The sequence below is a fragment of the Colobus angolensis genome, unplaced genomic scaffold (assembly GCF_000951035.1).
Source record: "Colobus angolensis palliatus isolate OR3802 unplaced genomic scaffold, Cang.pa_1.0 Scaffold3, whole genome shotgun sequence".
Classification (NCBI taxonomy): Eukaryota; Metazoa; Chordata; class Mammalia; order Primates; family Cercopithecidae; genus Colobus; species Colobus angolensis.
This window is the reverse complement of record NW_012116265.1, coordinates 5,189,801-5,210,622: the sequence shown is the minus strand read 5'-3', so window position 1 is coordinate 5,210,622 and position 20,822 is coordinate 5,189,801. Positions and strand designations below refer to the sequence as shown.

At 35.5% G+C, this 20,822-nt stretch overlaps 1 protein-coding gene across 1 annotated transcript in view; it reads left to right on the top strand.

Moving 5' to 3' along the window:
* Nucleotides 1–18,416, top strand: part of SPATA7 (spermatogenesis associated 7) — a 65,289-nt gene extending 46,873 nt beyond the window's left edge. Inside the window, 8 exon segments of the mRNA XM_011949450.1 lie at nt 6,256–6,728; nt 7,666–7,732; nt 9,369–9,484; nt 11,175–11,228; nt 13,133–13,210; nt 17,502–17,556; nt 17,795–18,176; nt 18,179–18,416. Of these exon segments, the coding sequence (XP_011804840.1) occupies nt 6,256–6,728; nt 7,666–7,732; nt 9,369–9,484; nt 11,175–11,228; nt 13,133–13,210; nt 17,502–17,556; nt 17,795–18,176; nt 18,179–18,378 (1,425 nt within the window). The 3' untranslated portion in view covers nt 18,379–18,416.
* Nucleotides 18,417–20,822: the final 2,406 nt, after the last annotated feature.

The window sequence follows — 20,822 nt, the reverse complement described above, 5'->3', positions numbered from 1 at the left end:
AAAGCTAGCAGAAGGCAAGAAATAACTAAGATCAGAGCAGAACTGAAGGAGATAGAGACACAAAAAACCCTCCAAAAAATCAGTGAATCTGCCTTCTTATTTCATACTTTCTATTTGACTCAATGTGGTAGACAACATTCGAAGACGACACCCCCACAGTGACCCACACCCTTAAGCAATCCCCTCCTCTTCAGTGCAGGTAGGACCCGTAACTCAGTAGAATATGGCAAAGATGATAGGATGTCACTTCTGTGATTCTGTTATGTGGCAAAAGTGAAGGGATTTTCCCCCTGCATATTAAGGTTTTTGTTCCTTAAAAGAGAATGGGAAAATAAGTCTAGGAAGATTTTCTGCAGTGACTGCTGTTTCTCTCCCCAAGCCACACCAAGGTAGGAAAGGGATTCTCTCTGCTCTTCCCTATATGTTGTGGTAGATGAGGAAAAGCCTGCGAGAAGTACAAACTCCCCAGGCCCTCAGGTCCAGCACAGACCTGAGCACATCACTAGTCCACACTCAGTCTTTAGGAAATTAACAAATATTTATAGCATAGTCTTATCAATTTATATGGCATTCCATGGCATCTTTCCCAAGTAAGCAAGTGCTCAGATACTTATCTCTCTCCAGATTTCAGGTTAGTTGTTCGCTCTGTGTCCTCAGTTTTCTCATTAGTTCAAGAAAAATCATTAATGTGCAGATTGTTCAGCTTTTTTCTTCTTGTAATGGTGAGAGCTGTGTTCTTTCCATCTCTGTCTCTCAGCTGAAACAGTAAGTTTGTTTTCTTTTTATGTGTGGTTTCATTTTTTGAACTTTTAAATTTTGAAAACCTTAGCATCTACAAAAATATACTATAATAAGCCCATATGTTCCCATCACCTACGCTGTAGCGATCATCAGCTCAGAACCCGTGTTATTTCACCTATATATCCACTCACTCTCCTAGGTTGTTTTGATGCAAACCCTAGACACCATATAATTTTATCCATAAATATTTGAGTATATATCTAAAAGATAGACTTTTAACACCACAACAATACTATTATGCTTTAAAAAATAATAACAGGCTGGGCGCTGTGGCTGACGCCTGTAATCCCAGCACTTTGGGAGTCCAAGGTGGACGGATCACGAGGTCAGGAGATCAAGACCATCCTGGCCAACATGGTGAAACCCCATCTCTACTAAAATACAAAACAAAAAAAATTAGCCAGGAGTGGGGGTGTGCGCTTATAGTCCCGGCTACTTGGAAGACTGAGGCAAGGGAATCGAACCTAGGAGGCGGAGGTTACCGTGAGCCAAATTTGTACCACTGCACTCCAGCCTGGTAACAGAGTCAGACTCCATCTCAAAAAAAAAAAAAAAAAAAATTAATTAATAACAGTTCTTTAGTAACAAATATCTAATGTTTAGATTTCTCCACTGTTTCCTTTTTGAGTTTGTTAGAATTGGTATTAGAAGGCCAGCAGTCTCCTTCAACTCAGTGCCAGGGTTCAGGAGGTCCCGGAAGTTTCCTTGCAAGTCGTCTAGTTGAGGAGTAGCCATTGAGAGAATCCCAGATTCTCAAGTATGATCTCTTAGAGCTTTGTTTTCTGCCCCAGCACCCATGATGTGGTTTAAAACAAAACTATGGACTATTGGGCAAAAGCCAGACTGACTGCTCTGCTTACCAAATACCAATGCCATAATAATGAGTCTGGATTTTTTTCCTTGAGAAATGCTGGGAGCCATAGACCAGTTTTTAGTTGGGAAGTTTTGTCATCATACTGACACTATATAGACTACACTGACAACAGGGAGGACACTTATAAGACAGTTGCAGTAATCGGGGAAGCAGTAATTAAGACTTGATTCTAAGACAGCAGAGAGAGCATATGGAATACATTTAAGAGATCATTAGAAAGTAGAATCTCAGCCGGGCACCGTAGTTCACCCCTGTAATCCCAGCGCTTTGGGAGGCCGAGGCAGGTGGATCCTGAGGTCAGGAGTTTGAGACCAGCCTGGCCAATATGGTGAAACCCTGTCTCTACTAAAAATACAAAAAGTAACTAGGCGTGGTGGCGTGCACCGTACTCCTAGCTATTCTGGAGGCTGAGGCAGAAGAATCGCTTGAACTCAGGAGGCGGGGTTGCAGTGAGCCAAAATCGTGCCACTGCACTCCAGCCTGGGTGACAGAGCGAGACTCCGTCTCAAAAAAAAAAAAAAAAAGAAAGTAGAATCTCCAGGACTTGGTGACTGAGTGGATGATGTGAAGAGCACATCATTCACAGAAATATAATGGGATGAAGTGCAGGTTTTCTTTAGGGCTGAAGGTAATAAAAGACAGGAGTTTATTGTTTGGCTGTGTTATTTGAGGTGCTTTTGGAACATCTAGTATATTTAATAGACACTTGGAAATAAGTATCTGTGTCAGCAAAGAGGTCTGGGCTGAAAATAGATTTGGGAGTCATCGGGGAAGCAGTGAATATGATTGAGAGACACAGGGCTATTATGTAGATAAAAGGACTAGGAATAGAGCTGCTTCCTTTAGAATAAATCTGTTATCTGCTCTGTATTATACTTTGCTATCTGGGAATCTGTTCCTCAATGTTTGACTCACAGGTGTATTTTCATTTTTAGCGATTGTACTTTTTAACTGAAAATTTAAAATTTGTTTCTATTATTCAGCATGAGTATAAATTACTAATTATATTTTGAGATAAGAATGGGGTTTCTTGAAAGTACAAATCATATATTTTAATATATCTTTAATGTATTTTATATATTATATTTATAATAAAGTAAAATATAAATACATATTATTTACATATTATATATTTTAATATATTTCCTAAATGTTAGATGTTTTCATTTTTCCAATAGCAACCATAACCCTATAACTTTTTGCCTCCATAAAGTTAATTTATTATTTTATCTATATGTTTATTGACTCCATTTAGAATTCATAGTAACTTGCAGTTTGCTTACATTTTTTATAAGCCCTGATAATAAATATTTTAGATACACTCAGATTGTCTTACAAGCCTTATTTTGGGCAGTATATTTGGATAATTGAATGGGTGTTATGGTTAACAGACACCTGTTATGGTTATAATTTGTATTCACTGTAAAGGCTGCTATAGTTAAAATACGGGCTTTAACCTCTGAATGTATTAGCCCTTTATATATATTATAAAGGTCATATATCAGAAACCTTTTATGATAATTGCCCATATTCTCTTGCCACTTTTCTTCTCTCATACTCTGACTCACATGCTGTCACCCTCAGAACCCTCCTAAGCCCTTCCAGTCTTCACCCTGTAACTCTGAGTCATTCACTACTGAGTCAGTGCTCCCTTACTACTCATTTGCTTCACTGGTGTAGCACTTACTGTGTGCTTTTAAGATTAAGTGAATATGTGGCTATGATCTATATTTTTGAATAAATCTAGAAAAGAGGCGGGAGCAGTGGCTCACACCTGTGATCCCAACACTTTGAGAGACTGAGACAGACAGATCACTTGAGCCCAGGAGTTTGAGACCAGCCTGGACAACATAGCAAAACTCCGTCTCTATGAAAAAATACTTACCCCCGCTGCCGCCAAAAAAAAAAAGCCAAGCATGATGGTGCACATCTGTGGACCCAGCTACTCAGGAGGCTGAGGCAGGCAGATTAATTGAACTCAGGAGGTCGTGGCTGCAGTGAGCCATGATCAGACCACTGCACTCCAGCCTGGGCAACAAAGTGAGATTAAAAAAAAAAAAAATCTGGGAAACTTTTTAAAAACAATATAAAATAGTGAAAATCAAGAGTTATGTTTCTTTTATATATAATTTGAAACTTTTTTGCAAACAAATGTTAGATTTTAAAATAATTTATACCCATCCAGTTCTACAATTGAATTGACTCTTCAACTGTTTAAAAATCTGACAATTGGAAAATTATTGTACATTATGTCTTCTGACATCCTTAAAAGAGATTGATTTAGACTGAGTTCTGTATTGTAAAATTCTTGACATGAAAGTATGATGAGTATATAAATTAAATACGTTATGGCTATTACTTTACATAAATCCTGAAATCACAGAAACAGTGCACAACAAACCTCATAAACTAAGAATGACATAAGAAAGTGAGTGTTCAGGGTACCACCAGACTCTGCTCCATTGGCACATAATTGATGAACCCTTTTCTGATTTCAGAATTTCTTTACAGTGATCTACTATTCATGTTTTGGGATTCTGCCAGTATGTTAACATATATTCTGCACAAATATCTTTATCCCAGTTTTCTGATATTCATAACTAAGGAAACAAGATGCAGATTGGTGCAGTGGATTTTATACTGTAGTCTACTGGTTTCCAAGGAAAGAAAAAATAGGATACAAGGTAGAACTTATAAGATACAAAAATGAGAAAAATTTCATGCTTCCAATAAGTTCAGAAGCAATTTTTCCATCCCACTTCAGAGAGATAGCTTAACATATGCTTCTACCCTTTAGAAAGACTTTCTTTGGTGTTTCATTTTGTTTATTAAATAACCATTACTGATAAAATTTCTTTACAGGCAATCATAATGCCTTATGCATTTCTTTCTCCTTCCTCTGATCTCAGTTTGTGCTGTTCTTCTAAGTGTAAATAATTCCCGTGCTTATTAATTAATTGCACTATAGGATATTTTTAGACTGTACTTAGAAATTTCTTCTTTGGGAGCTAAACTCTTCTGGTACATAAGCTGTAGTGTGAGTATCATTTAGGACTATTTATAAAAACTAACATCTTGAAGTCATTTACCAAATAGTACCCTAGTGACTCAACATTTAATGTCGGCATACTTACTTGCTTTGAGTACTTTTGTCTTGTATTTGGAATAAGGTTGTAAAGCAGTTGGAAAGGAAAGGTGATTTGACATATTTTAGGTAGTAGTCACAATGTCCAGTTATCTGCAGTTTTTTGCTTTGATAAATCAGAACTTTAGGTTAGCTGACTTATTTGTTCCCAGAAAGAGTTAAAATCAGTTTAAGATTTTTTATGCTGTAAAAAAAATCTAAAATCATATAATTTTCAAATAAGTTTTAAAATAGACAATATGATAAAGTGGCAAAGAACATGGGCTCTGCCTCTGTTCGAATCTGTGAGACTCGGCACCTCAGAGCAGTGTTTTTATCTGTAAAATAGAGTGATAATTGTATTACCACCCAGAAGTTGATGTTAGGATTAAATGAGCTATACAAGAAAATTAACTAGTACAGTACCTTGCACATAGTAAGCACACCATATGTATTAGTAGCAGTGATATAAGTTCTTATTATTCCTCTTCTATTCAATGTCAAGAGCAGTACCTTGCATACAGGAAGCACTTGGCTTTTTCCTTACTCAACTTGTCCATCTTCTCCTTGTTGTTCCTCCCAATGAGGTTATAAGACAGATATAACTGGCTAAATCCTAGCGATTTTTACCTCAATTTCTGTAACCTCCTTGTAATTTCCCCTCTACCTAATGAAAGTGCCTCAGAGTTTTGCAAAGGATATACAGATGTGTCCATAAGGGCTGAAGTATAGGCAAAGCTTCTTAGACATTTTCAGTTTATAAAAGAATAAAATATTATCTGTGTTTTTAAACTTTACAGATAACCTGTAGAACTGGTTTTCCTGAAGTTAAGCCAAAAAGAAATGGAGCAAGTCAAAATGCTTCCCTTTTCAAAGTATTACCCCCACCCCAATGAAAAGAAGTTGAGAAATATATATGAAATTTTTGTGGAATAAATATTTATTAATTATATTTAAATTATCAATTACCTAAGCCAGGGCTCCATACATTATGAGGAGAAGTTCCTTTTCGTTTCTTTAAATGCTTGACATCACAGAGGGATGGCTTACACTGTACTCTCCAATAGTGACAAGACAGGACGGTGAGGATGATGCCATTAATAGTGGTGGAGAAGGGCATTGGTGCTCACAATTTGTGTGGAAACTTTCAGATAAAACTGAGATCTCCCAATAGATCTTAATATGCAAGTTTAAGATACCAAAAATAGGTATGTTATTCATCTTTTTTTAATTTCAGAAAGGAAATTGATTGCTCTACTACTTATATTTGGAATTAAATTTTAATCTTAGTTTAAATACTTGACTGGAACTTCAAATAAAATATTAACATCTTCAGGAACATATCAGTTAATATTGTAAATCCTTGAGGCTATCATTTTTTTAATGTATAATCTCAAAATACCCAGTTACATGAATTTGTAAAGCAGTTGGTGACTGTCATGTCAAATGTTCTTAGCCCTCAGGCGAACCACAAATTGAGGATGACATGTTAAAAGAAGAAATGAATGGATTTTCATCCTTTGCAAGGGCACTAGTACCCTCTTCTGAGAGACTACACCTAAGCCTACATAAATCCGATAAAGTCATCACAAATGGTCCTGAGAAGAACTCCAGTTCCTCCCCGTCCAGCGTGGATTATGCAGCCTCCGGGCCCCGGAAACCGGGCTCTGGAACCCTGTATGGCAGAAGGCCCAGAAGCACATTCCCAAATTCCCACCGGTTTCAGTTAGTCATTTCAAAAGCACCCAGTGGGGATCTTTTGGATAAACATGCTGAACTCTTTTCTAACAAACAATTGCCATTCACTCCCCGCACTTTAAAAACAGAAGCAAAATCTTTCCTGTCACAGTATCGCTATTATACACCTGCCAAAAGAAAAAAGGATTTTACAGATCAACGGATAGAAGCTGAAACCCAGACTGAATTAAGGTATGACACATCAACAACCAATAGTAAATCCTTCAGGAAATTAAATGAAAATTAATGAATTAATATTCCTTGTTTGCTGCTGCCAGCCTTAAGATCTGATAGTGCCCTTTGGATTGGAATGAGATGAATGTGACTTTTCCTTTTCTGTGTATCACTAGAACTATCAGAGTAATTGCTGAAAAATAGCAAAAAAATATTAAACTGGTCAAGTGCCTTATAAGTATGAATTACATATTTTATTGTTTCAAGCATGGTTCAAGAATTGTGTATGTTTTTAAATATTATACTTTCAGAGAATTCTTAAAATATGTCATCAGACAGCATTTGTGTAAATATGCATATTGATTCATGTTAAAAGTGATGAAAATATGGGCTGTAGAGGGAAAGAAATTAACCCTTTATCCGTCTACCCTCTGCTCCGTTCCCTACAGATATTCAGGCCAGTCTTCGTAGCAACAACTGCCAAGAATAATTTTAAATTGGGATAATTTCTGGAAATTAAGTATAATTTGCCTCAATAATGTTTTCAAATACAATAGTGCCTGGCACAAGGTGAATGTTCAATAAAAGTTTGCCAAATGACTGAAGAAAAAACAAATCTTGTCAAGTTTTGAGATTTAGCAGATTTGTATTATGATTGTTTTTCTAGTATTACATAAACAATTTAACCGGCACTAGGTTTTAGTTGTTTTAGAAAGTGAAAACAATTTAAGATTAGTATTTTTTTCTTTGGATATAGGTAAGAGGTACAGTAATATCAGATGAGTCTGCAGATATTTTATCAAATAAAATCAAATAATTCAAAATTATGTATTTTATAAGAACAGATGGATCTCATTCTTTTATGTTTGAGTTTATTTTTTCTAGCCAGTAAACCTTGTTACCACAGTGCTTATATTTTGAAGGATTAACAATTGTTTATTTTAAATTATTACAGCTTTAAATCTGAGTTGGGGACAGCTGAGACTAAAAATGTGACAGAATCAGAAATGAACATAAAGCAGGTAATAAGTATGAAATCTTTTAGTATTGCTGCATTTGAATTACAGATATTTTTCTGTAAATAGAATATGTACAGCTATTTAGACTGTGAAGAAGAATCTGTTGGTGGCACTTATCATACATGATATAGCCAGTATACGGAAGGTCTGCCTGTTTACAAACGGTTATAGCTCTCTCTGAATGGCCAGGTGGATCCTGCCAAATCTGGGAAGTCATTTGTTACTAACATCTTTCCTAGATGATTGGTTGGCTGGCTGGACAGATGGAAGGATCAGTAAAATACCTTAAGTATTGTTTTCAAAGATGCAGACCTGGATTACTAGAGGAGCCAGCAGAGTAGTGCAGAAGTTGAGTTTTTATACCCTTTTTTTTTTTTTTGTAAAGAATTGCCACATATTATATGATTGGAAAGTATACATTTTATAAGAATAAGTAGCTATTATTATGTTTGCCTCTACTTTTTCTAGACCATAAAGCTGTTTATTACAGGGTTTATATTTTGAATTCTTAGCATCATTTCTTTTAAAATATTGCAACTTTGAGTCTGATTTTGAGACAAATTGTTTTATTTTTGGAGTGTCAGTCTTGCACTTGTGTCCTGACTTAAATTTGTTCTTTATAAAAATGGTTTGTCTATTAAAATGTCAAACACAGATCCAGAGATAGAAGAATAAAATATAATCATACTCAACTTACTCCTTCCCTTCTGAAAATGGGTAGAAGGTGGTCGTTTTCCATCTCAGCCATTAATGCTGTTTGACACAGGGCCCTGCCACTTAAGGCCCAAGGACAAATCACTTATCCTCTGAGATGAATTTCCTCATCTGAATTTCCTCATCTAGAAAAACTGTACTTAACTTGCAGGATTATTAGGAGGAGTAAATGATGTAGGCAAAGTACCTAGCCTGGGCTAGGGCTTAATAGACTACCTTGAAATTTTGGGAAAGAGTTAACTCTGCAGATAACTACATAAACATGAAACAATATTTATTTACAATCCTGCAAGAAAATGTGTGTCCCCATATTCCATAGTCAGTGCCATCAGTACTTGACTTGAAGAAGCCAGTGGAGTATTAACTGCAGTAGATCCACATTTTAACAGCACCTTTAAAACTGTAAAGCAGTGTACATAAATTGTCATGGTAAAGATTAACTCTAACGATGTGAGTAAATGCTTGGCACAGTTTGTGGTGCATAGTAAGGAGTCTATAAAAGTAAGCTGCCATTATTTCTGTTTGTTAATATTATTGTTCATGCTGCCAGCGCTACCACTGCTTCTACATATTTGACATGTTGGCATGTAAAACAGATGAGCTTTTTGAATTTCTGAATAATGAGACTTTGTTCCCTCAGATTTACTTAAAAGTTGAAAATTTGCTTCATTTTTCCCTTTATATGTTTATTTATGGCAATTTCTTAATGTTATTTAAATGCCACTCATTAAAATACAAAAAATAAGTCATTTTATCTTTAAGAAAAACGTGCTGAATGGATAGAAAAATTATTCTAAAATATTCTTTGTCATACTGTATAATTTTTATCTATTGGATATCTCTGTTCACTTAAAATTTCTTATATTTCTGCTTTCATAATGTATTTTTAAGCAAAAATGAAGATTTTTTTTTATTGCATCCCCAGGCATCTAACTGTGTGACATATGATGCCAAAGAAAAAATAGCCCCTTTACCTTTACAAGGGCATGACTTAACATGGGATGAGATTAAGGATGATGCTCTTCAGCATTCCTCTCCAAGGTACACAGTTCACAGGAGAAATAATTTCAACTGTCTTTAATTGCCTTCTTGTATAACAGACATATAGTGTTTGCCGCATAAGTACTATTTAATTGCATGCTGTAATCTATTTTGGTGTGATGTAATTCAATAACAGTTTTAGTTTTACCAAGGAAATTTTACAAATTTTAGTGCCTAGTAAAAGTTTAAATGAGTTAATTTTGCTAATTCATTAGTAAAGGAAAAAGCCACACCAACTTGTGTTATTTGTTGTCACTATTCATTAAAAAAATAATTTTCCCCAAGACAAATCCTCTGGCAGTGATGCTAACCAGTTTACATGCCACAAATAATGCTGAAGAGCTTTACCATTTGAGAAGTCATAATTTGTGATTTTGAATATTCATATATGCTAGTGCTTGACCTATCTGTGCTATATGAAGACACTATTTATTTATTTATTTATTTATGAGACAGAGTCTCTCTCTGTTGTCCAGGCTGGAGTGCAGTGGTGCGGTCTGAGCTCACTGCAATGGAGGCACTCTTTAAAAATTACTCATCATGTTGAGTAATTAAGGAATATTATACATTAATTAGCAGGTAGTAGAAAACCTAAAAGATGCCTTGATAGTTTCAGTTGTCAAATGTGTTTCCAGTGTCAGAGAATGGATATGAAATGCAGGGCGGGGAAGGGGGTAGAAGAAAGGAAGGAGTAGAGATTAAAAAGAGGGCAAGAACGAGGTGTTAATGTAGCAGATCACTAGGAAAGTACACACAATGCCCTCAGGCTCCGGCTTCTCCCTCAGGCCTTTGCTAGGGAGATCTCACCTGCTAAGGCCATGGAGAGTTCATTGTTAACTTCTCTGTCTTTGAAATTTCTGGTCTTTCAACACATATAACTTATTATTTATTAATATAAACTGCTCTTGAACCAGTCTTAATTGAATATTAAGAATGACTTAAGGAAAGGAATATTTATCTTTTCTAATACTTTCTAAAAGAAGTAAAGTAAAATAGTATAATTGAGTATACCTGAATAAAATTTAGATTCAAATTAATTATTGGTAACATAATTGAGTAACAAAATTTATCATGATGACCAGCTTTAAAAATACTTTCATAGTAATGTATCTATATCTAGCATTATCTATACATTAACCTTAGTCAAATTGTCATTGTTTATACTAGAGAAATGCCACAGTGTAGTTTTGAAAAGAATTGTGAATTTATAAGTAGAAGAGTAGTTTAAAAACCTGTCTTTGCTTCTTACTAATATTAACCTTGGAAAGTTATACTTAGCCTTTCTGACACTTGGTGAATTCATCAGTAAATAGTAAAAATAATACACAGCCAACATACCTGACTGGGTTGTTTAGAATATTAAATTAGATATGGATATGAGAGTGCTTTAAAAATTGCTGAAACGTGTAATTACAGGTTGAACATCCCACATTTGAAAATCCATAAGTCACAATACTCCAAAATCTGACGTGACACCCAAAGGAAATGCTCATTTGCGCATTTTAGATTTCAGAGTTTTGGATTGAGCTGCTCAACTACTAAGTATATAATGGAAATATTCCAAAATCCAAAATCTGAAACACTTAGGTTCCAAGAGGGATATTCAGTCTGTACTAATATACAATGTTACTGAATACTTACTGTATGCCAACCATTGTTTTGCTCAACTACTTTAACTTCCTCTTTCTAGGGCAGTGTGTCAGTATTCCCTGAAGCCCCCTGCAACTAGTAAAATCTACTCTGAGTAAGAGCTTTTTTACCTCTTCGTTTTGCATAGTGGAATTAAGAATTAAGAATCATAGAAACCATTATTAAATAAGTCAGGATTGACCAATAATCTCTTTTTTTAAAACTGGCAAGTAATAAATGTACATATTCGTGGAGTACCTAGTGATGTTTTGATACTTATACTGTACAGTGATTAAAACAGTTTAATTAGTATATCCATCATCTCAAAGGTTTTATCATTTCTTTGTGTTGGAAACATTGAGTATCCTTCTTCTAGCTATTTGAAACTATATATTATTGTTAACCATAGTAGTCATCCTATAGTGGTATATAACACTAGAACTTACTCCACCTATCTAGCTATAATTTTGTATCTTGTAACAAATCTCACCTTGTCCCTCACTCCCCTCTACCCTTCCCAGCCTCCAGTATCCTCTGTTCTACTCTCTACTTCTATGAAATCAACTGTTTTCAGCTTCCACATATGAGTGAGAACATGCGGTGTTTAACTTTCTATTGCTGGCTTATTTCACCAGCATCCATCCGTGTTCCATCCATGTTGCCACAAATAACATGATTTTATTTGTTTTTATGGCTGAATAGTATTTCATGGTGTATATATACATTTTCTTTATCCATTCATCTGTGAACACTAATCTGTCTTACAACCAGCTTTGGGATATCAACCATATAATACATGCTAAATTTGAGAAAATGACCTGAATAATTTTCTCAAATTTATTTGAGAAATAATAACTTAACTTTCTGGAGCAATTGTCAATCACGTCGTTTTTATCTCCAGTAGAAGTTTGTCCCTAAGCTAATACCTGATACTTTTTAATAATTAGTATCCAGAATTCTTATTTATAAGTAAAAATAATAAAATAAGAAGAGTTTTAGAGAAATACAGACTTTTAGTAGTTCAGATACTCTTTCCAGAGGTTTCTAATCTCAGCAGTTCTTTGCAGATATTTTACTCATAGATTTTAATGTTGTTTTAATTAAGTTACTTTTTTAGGGAAAATAATTTATAAAATTTTACTTATTTTCAAATGTGCTGTTTTTAAACAAGCAAGACCCTATGAATCAGTTTGAAAGTGTAACTTTTTATTAAACATTTAGATCTATTATTTGATTTGCTTATTAACTCTTCCCTTATATTTTCTTATTCAGTAATTTAGTTACTTGCTACTTAACATTTGATACTAATTCACTAATTTCAGCTAATTAAAATCAAACATACAATAATATCCTAACTTTCTTATAATAGCTACTAAAATATAGTTATAATAGGGAAGTGTGTTCAAGTAGTTAAAAATTACCACAATATTTATGTTCACAAATTTTCCTTTGAGATTTTTGTCTCCAAATGTTTTGAGAGAAAAAATAAATTTTTCTGCTTAGTGAATTTCTCAACCTTAAGATGAGAAGATGCTGGCCTAGGGCTGGGAGAGGACTTCTTAGTTGAAGCTCCTGCTTCTCTGGACAACTTTCCTTCTCCTTCTTGCAAATGCTTTGCAGAGGGGCTTGCACCTCTGCTGCTGGACCTGGTCAGGAGCCAGAGGAAATTTAAAACATTCCTCGAGAGTGCTTGTTCGCAGTGGATTGCATTTGATTGCCCCTTGTCATTCGTTGGTCTCTTTTTGTGTTGTTTAATTCTGCTTATTTTTTACTGCTATGGATGTTACAGATATCTTTGAAATTTTACTCTATTAGGTCATTATCTTTAATAAATATTTATCCTTGCATAATTTGAGAAGGTAGACGTGTTTGTTTTGTAATATTCCCCTTAGTAATATGCGATAGAAGTACATTGGTAATGGTAGAGATAGATATTTCTAATTAGGTACTAATGTTTCTTCTAGTTTTCAGAATAAGTAAGCAATAATTTTTATGCTATATATTGCCTTCCCTTTACAGCAAAGAAGAACTATTGTATCTGAGTTTCATTGAAGATGTAACAGATGAAATTTTGAAACTTGGTTTATTTTCAAACAGGTTAGTTTTTTTAAATTGTGTTATGGCAATTCAGGAGTACATTAAATATTCTTCATATTTCTTCATATGATGTTAAAATTTTAAAGTTATTTTCCCATATTAGGAAATGAAAAAATATATTGCTTTCTTGGAAACTTATTATTGTAATTGATAGCAAGTTGTAAAGAATGTTTAATTCATACTCTAGGGGAAGTTCACCACTTGGGAGAATTAAAGAATAGAGCTTTTATTCACTTTAATATTATATCCCTTGTATTATAAGTGACTTGTGAAGGAAGATCTTTACCACTTATTTGCAAAGCTCCATAATTCCATTTTACTATCTAAAACTGTCATGAGAATCAAAGGCAAGCATTTTTGGTACAACCATTATTAGTATTAGATCTAGTAAAATGAGAACAAATTAAGAGCTAGGTTTGTGTGCCGCAAGTTAAATGAAAAGTTTGCAAAACCAGATTAGCTATTGCATAGCTTAAGGAAACTGTGTGTCCTGAATTTAGCTTGAACATTTATGTATCTAAGATTCTTTGAGCACTGGGCTCTACTTTATATTATGTAACCTAGGACCCTATTATGTATACTACTTGCTTTCTCTGTCGTAATAATATGCCAAACATAGACATTTCTAATAAATTATTTCTATCCTTTACATCAAGTTTTTTAAAAAATTAAAGCAAACATTTTCATTATTGACATAAAAAGGCATATCAAAAAGACCTAAGATTTTTGACATTAATTTTGTTGACCACTTTCGTTTTAAAAAGTTGGTAAATAATATTCACATAATATGGGTAAAGAGTTTCAGGACACATAATGAAAAGTTTTGGCAATCTGTATCACAGTATGAATATACTTAACACTACTCAATTGTGCACTTAATGGTTAAGATGATAAGTTTTGTTGGTTTTTGCCACCACAAGAAAAAAAATACACATACAAAATCGTATTTATGCTTAAAATTTTGTTTTTATCAAGTATAAGACTATTACAGCATTTTTATAAAAGTACCAAAAACCAGAATCAACCTAAATGTTTAATGGTAAATGTTTGGTTGAATAAACTGTGGGCTATATATGAAATGTAAGGTCTGTTTAAGGATTAAAAATGATGTTGAAGTGAATTTACAGATACAGAAAGATGTTAAAGATATGTGTCGTTGATTAGAAAAAACAAAATAGGGCTGGGCGCAGTGGCTGATGCCTGTAATCCCGGCACTTTGGGAGTCCGAGGCGGGTGGATCATGAGGTCAGGAGATCGAGGCTATCCTGGCTAACACGGTGAAACCCCGTCTCTATTAAAAACACACAAAAACTTAGCCAGGCCTGGTGGCAGGTGTCTGTAGTCCTAGCTATAGGCTGAGGTAGGAGAATGGCATGAACCCGAGAGGCGGAGCTTGCAGTGAGCCGAGATCGCGCCTCGACATTACAGCCTGGGCAACAGAGCAAGACTCCGTCTCAGAAAAAATAAAGAAAAAGAAGAAAAAAACAAGATAGATACCCAAATAGTATGTATCATTTAATTACAATTTGGTAAAGAAATACAAATGAATAGAAAAAATGCCTAGTAGTGAATATTCTAAAATGTTAACAATAGTTGTAAAAAGTAGAATACAGATTTCTTGGGTTTTAAAAAAATTGTGAAATAATTCAGAACTACTAACTCTGAGGTTGGCTCATAACTTCCCTGATGCTAGCAAATGATAACAAAGGAAATTAGTTGTTTTTTAAGAAACTGTTGCTACATTCCTGTGATAGAGAGGTGAGCATGGTGCTTTAGAATGAAGAAATTCTGTGGAGCCAGACACATGTGGGTTAAATTCCCCTAATGGTTTTTGACCTCAGGGGAGAGGAAATTACCATCTTAGAGATGTGGCTTTCTCATCTTTAAAATGGTTTTTACACTATCTTTCCCTCCCTACATTGGTCAGAATTAGAAGTAAAATGATTATTATGGCTAGCACAGTAGCACTTAATGGAACTTAACAAGTGATAACATTTAAGTTTTTATGTGGATTTACCATCAGTGGGAATTTTTAAATTTTTTCATTACTTTTTACAATTTTGTGACGTACACAGTAGGTGTATATAAGGGTCCATGAGATGTTTTGACACAGGCAAGCATTGTGAAATAAGGACGTCACGGAAAATGGGGTATCCATCCTCTCAAGCATTTATCCTTTGAGTTACAAACAATCTGACTACATTCTTTAAGTTATTTTAAATGTACATTTAAGTTATTATTGACTGTAGTTACCCTGTAGTGCTATCAAATGGTCTTATTGATTCTTTCTATGTTTTGTACCCATTAACTACCCCTCTTCCCCTGCAGCCCTCCACTACCCTTCCCAGCCTCTGTTAACCATCCTTCTACTCTCTATGTCCGTGAGTTCAATTGTTTTGATTTTTAGATCCCACAAATAAGTGGGAGCATGCAATGTTTGTCTTTCTGTGCCAGACTATTTCACTTAACATAATGATCTCCATTTCCATCCATATTGTTGCAGATGACAGGATCCTACTTTTTTTATGACTGAATAGTACTCCATGGTGTATATGTCCTACATTTTTTTATCCATTCATTTGTTAATGGACACTTAGGCTGCTTCCAAATCTTAGCTATTGTGAACAGTGCCACAACAAACATAAAAGTGCAGATATCTCTTCGATATCCTTACTTCCTTCCTTTTGGGATTGCTGGAGCATATGGTAGCTCAATTTCTAGTTTTTTGAGGAACCTCCAAACTGTTCTCCATAGGGGTTGAACTAATAGTTTACATTCTGCTAATAGTGTGCAAGGATTCCCTTTTCTCCACATCGTCACCAGCATTTATTATTGCTTGTTTTTGCATATAAGCCATTTTAACTGGAGTGAGATGATATCTCATTGTAGTTTTGATTTGCATTTCTCTGATGATCAGTGATGTGGAACACCTTTTTATATTCCTGTTTACAATTCATATGTCTTTTGAGAATTGCCTATTCAAACCTTTTGTCCATTTTTTTGATTGGATTATTAGATTTTTCCCTATAAACCTAATAGTAAATAGTTGTTTGACCTCCTTATATATTCTGGTTATTAATTCCTTGTCAGAGGGGTAGTTTGCAAATATTCTCTCCCATTCTGTGGATTGTTTCTTCACTTTGTTGGTTATATCCTTTGCTGTGCAGAAGCTTTTTAACTTATGATCCCATTTGTCCATGTTTGCTTTTTTGCCTGCGCTTGTGGGATATTACTCAAGAAGTCTTTGCCAGACTAGTCCCTAGAGATTTTCTCCCAATGTTTTCATTTAGTAGTTCCATAGTTTCAGAACTTATATTTAAGCCTTTAATCTATTTTGATTTGATTTTTGTATGTAGTGAGAGATAGGGGTCTAGTTTCATTCTGTTGCATATGGGTATCCAGTTTTCCCATCACCATTTATTGAAGAGACTACCTTTTCCCCAGTGTATGTTCTTGGCAACTTTGTCAAAAATGAGTTCTCTGTGGGTGTGTGGATTTGTTTCTGAGTTCTCTATTCTGTTCCATTGGTCTGTGTGTCTGTTTTTATGCCTGACCATGCTGTTTTGGTTACTATAGCTCCGTAGTATAATTTGAAGTCAGGTAATATGATCCCACCAGTTTTGTTCTTTTTACTTAGGATAGCTTTGGCTATTCTGGGTCTTTTGTGGTTTCATATATATTTTAGGATTTTTTTTTCTATTTCTGTGAATAATGTCACTGGTATTTTGGTAGGGATTGCATTGACTCTGTAGATTGCTTTGGATGGTGTGGATGTTTTAACAATATTGATTCTTTCAATCCATGAATGTGAATTTTTTTTTTTTTTTTTTTTTTTTTTTGGTGTCCTTTTCCATTTTGTTCATTGGTGTTTTATACTTTAATATAGGAATTTTTTTAAAGTATAATTTAGGAAGGATTATAAAATATCTCTGTAAAAGGCTTTTCTTTAGGGTTTGGCTGTGTGTGTGTGTGTGTGTGTGTAAAGATGGGGGTAGAGAGGCTTTGGGTGTTTGCATATGTCTGTGAGATAAACAGCTTTTTGGAGGTGGGGTGAGAAAAAGGAGAATTTTATTCAAAGAAATAAAAGTAGCATACAGTCTTTCAGAAATATGTAACGTGAAGCAAATGCACAATGGAAGAACATAGAACAGGAAAGCATTAGTCTTCAGCTTTACAGAGAAAAAGAATAATCTAAAACACATTTTTCAACCTTTATAGTTTCAGTGTTATGTGGCTAGTTTAGATGATTTTCTGATTTTGAGACATTAACATTTTTGTTTATCATTTGTAGGTTTTTAGAACGACTGTTCGAGCGACATATAAAACAAAATAAACATTTGGAGGAGGTTTGTCTTTCCCTATAACTTCATTAGAAAAATTCTAATGTAAAAATAATTTTACGGTTTTTTCATACCTTCGAACAATACATTAAAAGCAAGTGCTTTTTTTTCCCTTGAACTTTTTTGAGGGTGGTGGTGGGAAAAGTGAAAGGAAAAGTATTAATCCTGTGAGATTTGCAGCACTGCAGTCAAAATTTAATTTGACTTAATTAATGTAATGATTCTCATCTTTTCTTAATCCTAGGTAAAAATGCGCCACCTGCTGCATGTCCTGAAGGTAGACTTAGGCTGCACATCGGAGGAAAACTCGGTAAAACAAAATGATGTTGATATGTTGAATTTATTTGATTTTGAAAAGGCTAGGAATTCAGAACCAAATGAATTAAAACATGAAAGTGAAGTAACTATTCAGCAGGAACGTCAAGAATACCAAAAGGCTTTGGATATGTTATCGTCTGCACCAAAAGATGAGAACGAGATATTCTCTTCACCAACTGAATTTTTCATGCCTATTTATAAATCAAAGCATTCAGAAGGGGTTATAATTCAGCAGGTGAATGATGAAATGATTCTTGAACCTTCAACTTTGGATGAAAATAATCCAAGTATTTCAGACAGTTTAACAGATAGGAAACTTCTGTGAATGTCATTGAAGGTGACAGTGACCCTGAAAAGGTTGAGATTTCAAATGGATTATGCAGTCTTAACACATCACTCTCCCATTCTGTTCAGTTCTCCAGTGTCGAAGGTGATAATAATCATGACATGGAATTATCAACTCTTAAAATCATGGAAATGAGCATTGAGGACTGCCCTTTGGATGTTTAATCTTCATTAATAAATACCTCAAATGGCCAGTAACTCAATATTACTTTTCTTCCTTTTTTAAATATGTATAAGATTTCTGTGTTAGTTTTCTGTGCTGCAATAATAAGTTACCAGAAACCTAGTGGCCTAACATGCCACACATTTATTTATCCCACAGTTTGTGCGGATCAGGAGTGTAGGCACAGCTTAGTTGGGTCCTCTGCCCTGGGTCTCACAAGGCTACCCCACAATCAAGGCAGTGACTGGGGCTGTGTTCTCATTTAGAGGCTTGTTGGCAGAATTATCTTCCTTGCAGCTGTAGATTTGAGGGCTTCGTTGTCTTGCTGACCAATGGCTAGAGGCTGCCTGTAGTTCTCTGCCACTTGGCCCTTTCCTTAGGGAAGCTATAACATGGCTGCTTGCTTTTTTAAGGATATCAGGAAAACCAGAGAGATTCTGCTAACAAGATGGAGTCTTATATAATGTAACATAATCACAGGAGTGACTTTGTATCACCTTTGCCATGTTCTTTTGGGTAGAAGCAAGTCACAGGTCTTGCCCACACTTAAGGGTTGGGAATACATACAAGGGTGTGAATGCCAGAACACAGCAATCACTGGGGTCATCTGAGGACCTGCTGGCCACAATTTCTAAAATCACTTTTCAGAGGAAACATATTTTACCCATGTTCTCAGAGGAACATTTTTACCCAGACATAAGCGATTTTGTACGCTATGGGAAATGGTTTGTGATCTGGTGTGGGTCTTGAAGCATTGGACCTTGTCTGCAATATCTTTAATTTCGTTTTTCTTGCTTTCCTGCAATATCTACAGCCTCGAGGACCTTTCAGTTGTCAGTGACCCAGGGAATTCTGTCAGCTAGCTGAGATGTTGTCTCTTCTTGTGAGTGCAAACATTTAGTCAGACCTGTCTGAAGCCCTCCCCTCCCCTTGTAGCTCATGAATGAGACCCTTACTATTAGAACATGGCCCAGAAGATCCATGTCTAATTATACCTTTTCAACTATTTACAATAATATAATTGAATATTCGTGTGCCCGTTATGTACAAAGTTTCATGCCTAGATACTGTGGAGGATAAAAACAACCCGTTTTGTTTTTATAAGCTATATTTTAATTTTATGTTAAAAAAAATGCAACCCAAGTATTCTTCTAAAAACTTAGCAGTGACTTCCAAGTATCCTGTTCTTTAACTCAGGCTTTTATCATCCTTTGTCCGAAGCAGTGTTTCCCAAAGGGTGGTACATACCCCTGGAGAGCAGAGAGTTGATTTTTAGTGGTATGTGGATGACAAGTCCATCTCATTCATGGGATGCTGACCATTACCACTGTCTTCAGGATTCAGATGCAGGCACAACCTGCAAAGCACAATATGGTGGGACTGAGCACCCAACCCACTTCTCACCCCCACTGTCAGAATCCCCAACTCACCCTGCTGCAACCCCTCCTTGGCACACCTGCCCCTCAGCCCTCACCTCTGGACTTCTTCCCTTGAACCCTCTAAGCAACACCGTCTCTCCCCTCTTGCAGTCCTCCTAAACCTCCTGAAATAACCTCAGCTCTATTCTTGGTTCCTAACCTGGGTCTCCCAGTCTGTTAGATCTTTACCCCTGTATTTGCTTCTTGGGCTCTATTGTTCCTCAACCCCAGGGTTCCTTTCTTCAGTCCCAAACTCACTCTTTCACAAACCCCCTCTTCCCATTCCCCATGAAACTACCCCAGACCTACTGGCCTGGCCCAAATTTTCCTTTCGTGGCTGTAGCTACCATCTGTCTTTCTGGAGGCATTCTCAGAAATTTTCTTCTGGCTGTTGTTCTCCAACACTTTGATCCGGGCCCCAGACCTGCCCTATTTGACATGTCCAGTCTTCTTCATGCTATAACTCTGGGTACAGCTTCTTGTCTCTGGGGCCATGACCCATCCTAACTTGGATACCTATTAGGACGATTTGTTGTTATCCTTTAGTTTCTCTTTAAGTTTTAAAAGGTGAGTTAATTTAAATATTAAAAATGATTCTTGAAAAAAGCAAACAACCCCATCAAAAAGTGGGCAAAGGATATGAACAGACATTTCTCAAAAGAAGACATTCATACAGCCAACAGACACATGAAAAAAATACTCATCATCACTCGCCATCAGAGTAATGCAAATCAAAACCACAATGAGATACTATCTCACACCAGTTACAGTGGCAATCATTAAAAAATCAGGAAACAACAGGTGCTGGAGAGGATGTGGAGAAATAGGAACACTTTTACACTGTTGGTGGGACTGTAAACTAGTTCAACCATTGTGGGAAACAGTGTGGCGATTCCTCAAGGATCTAGAACTAGAAATACCATTTGACCCAGCCATCGCATTACTGGGTATATACCCAAAGGATTATAAATTATTCTACTACAAAGACACATGCACACGTATGTTTATTGCGGCACTATTCACAATAG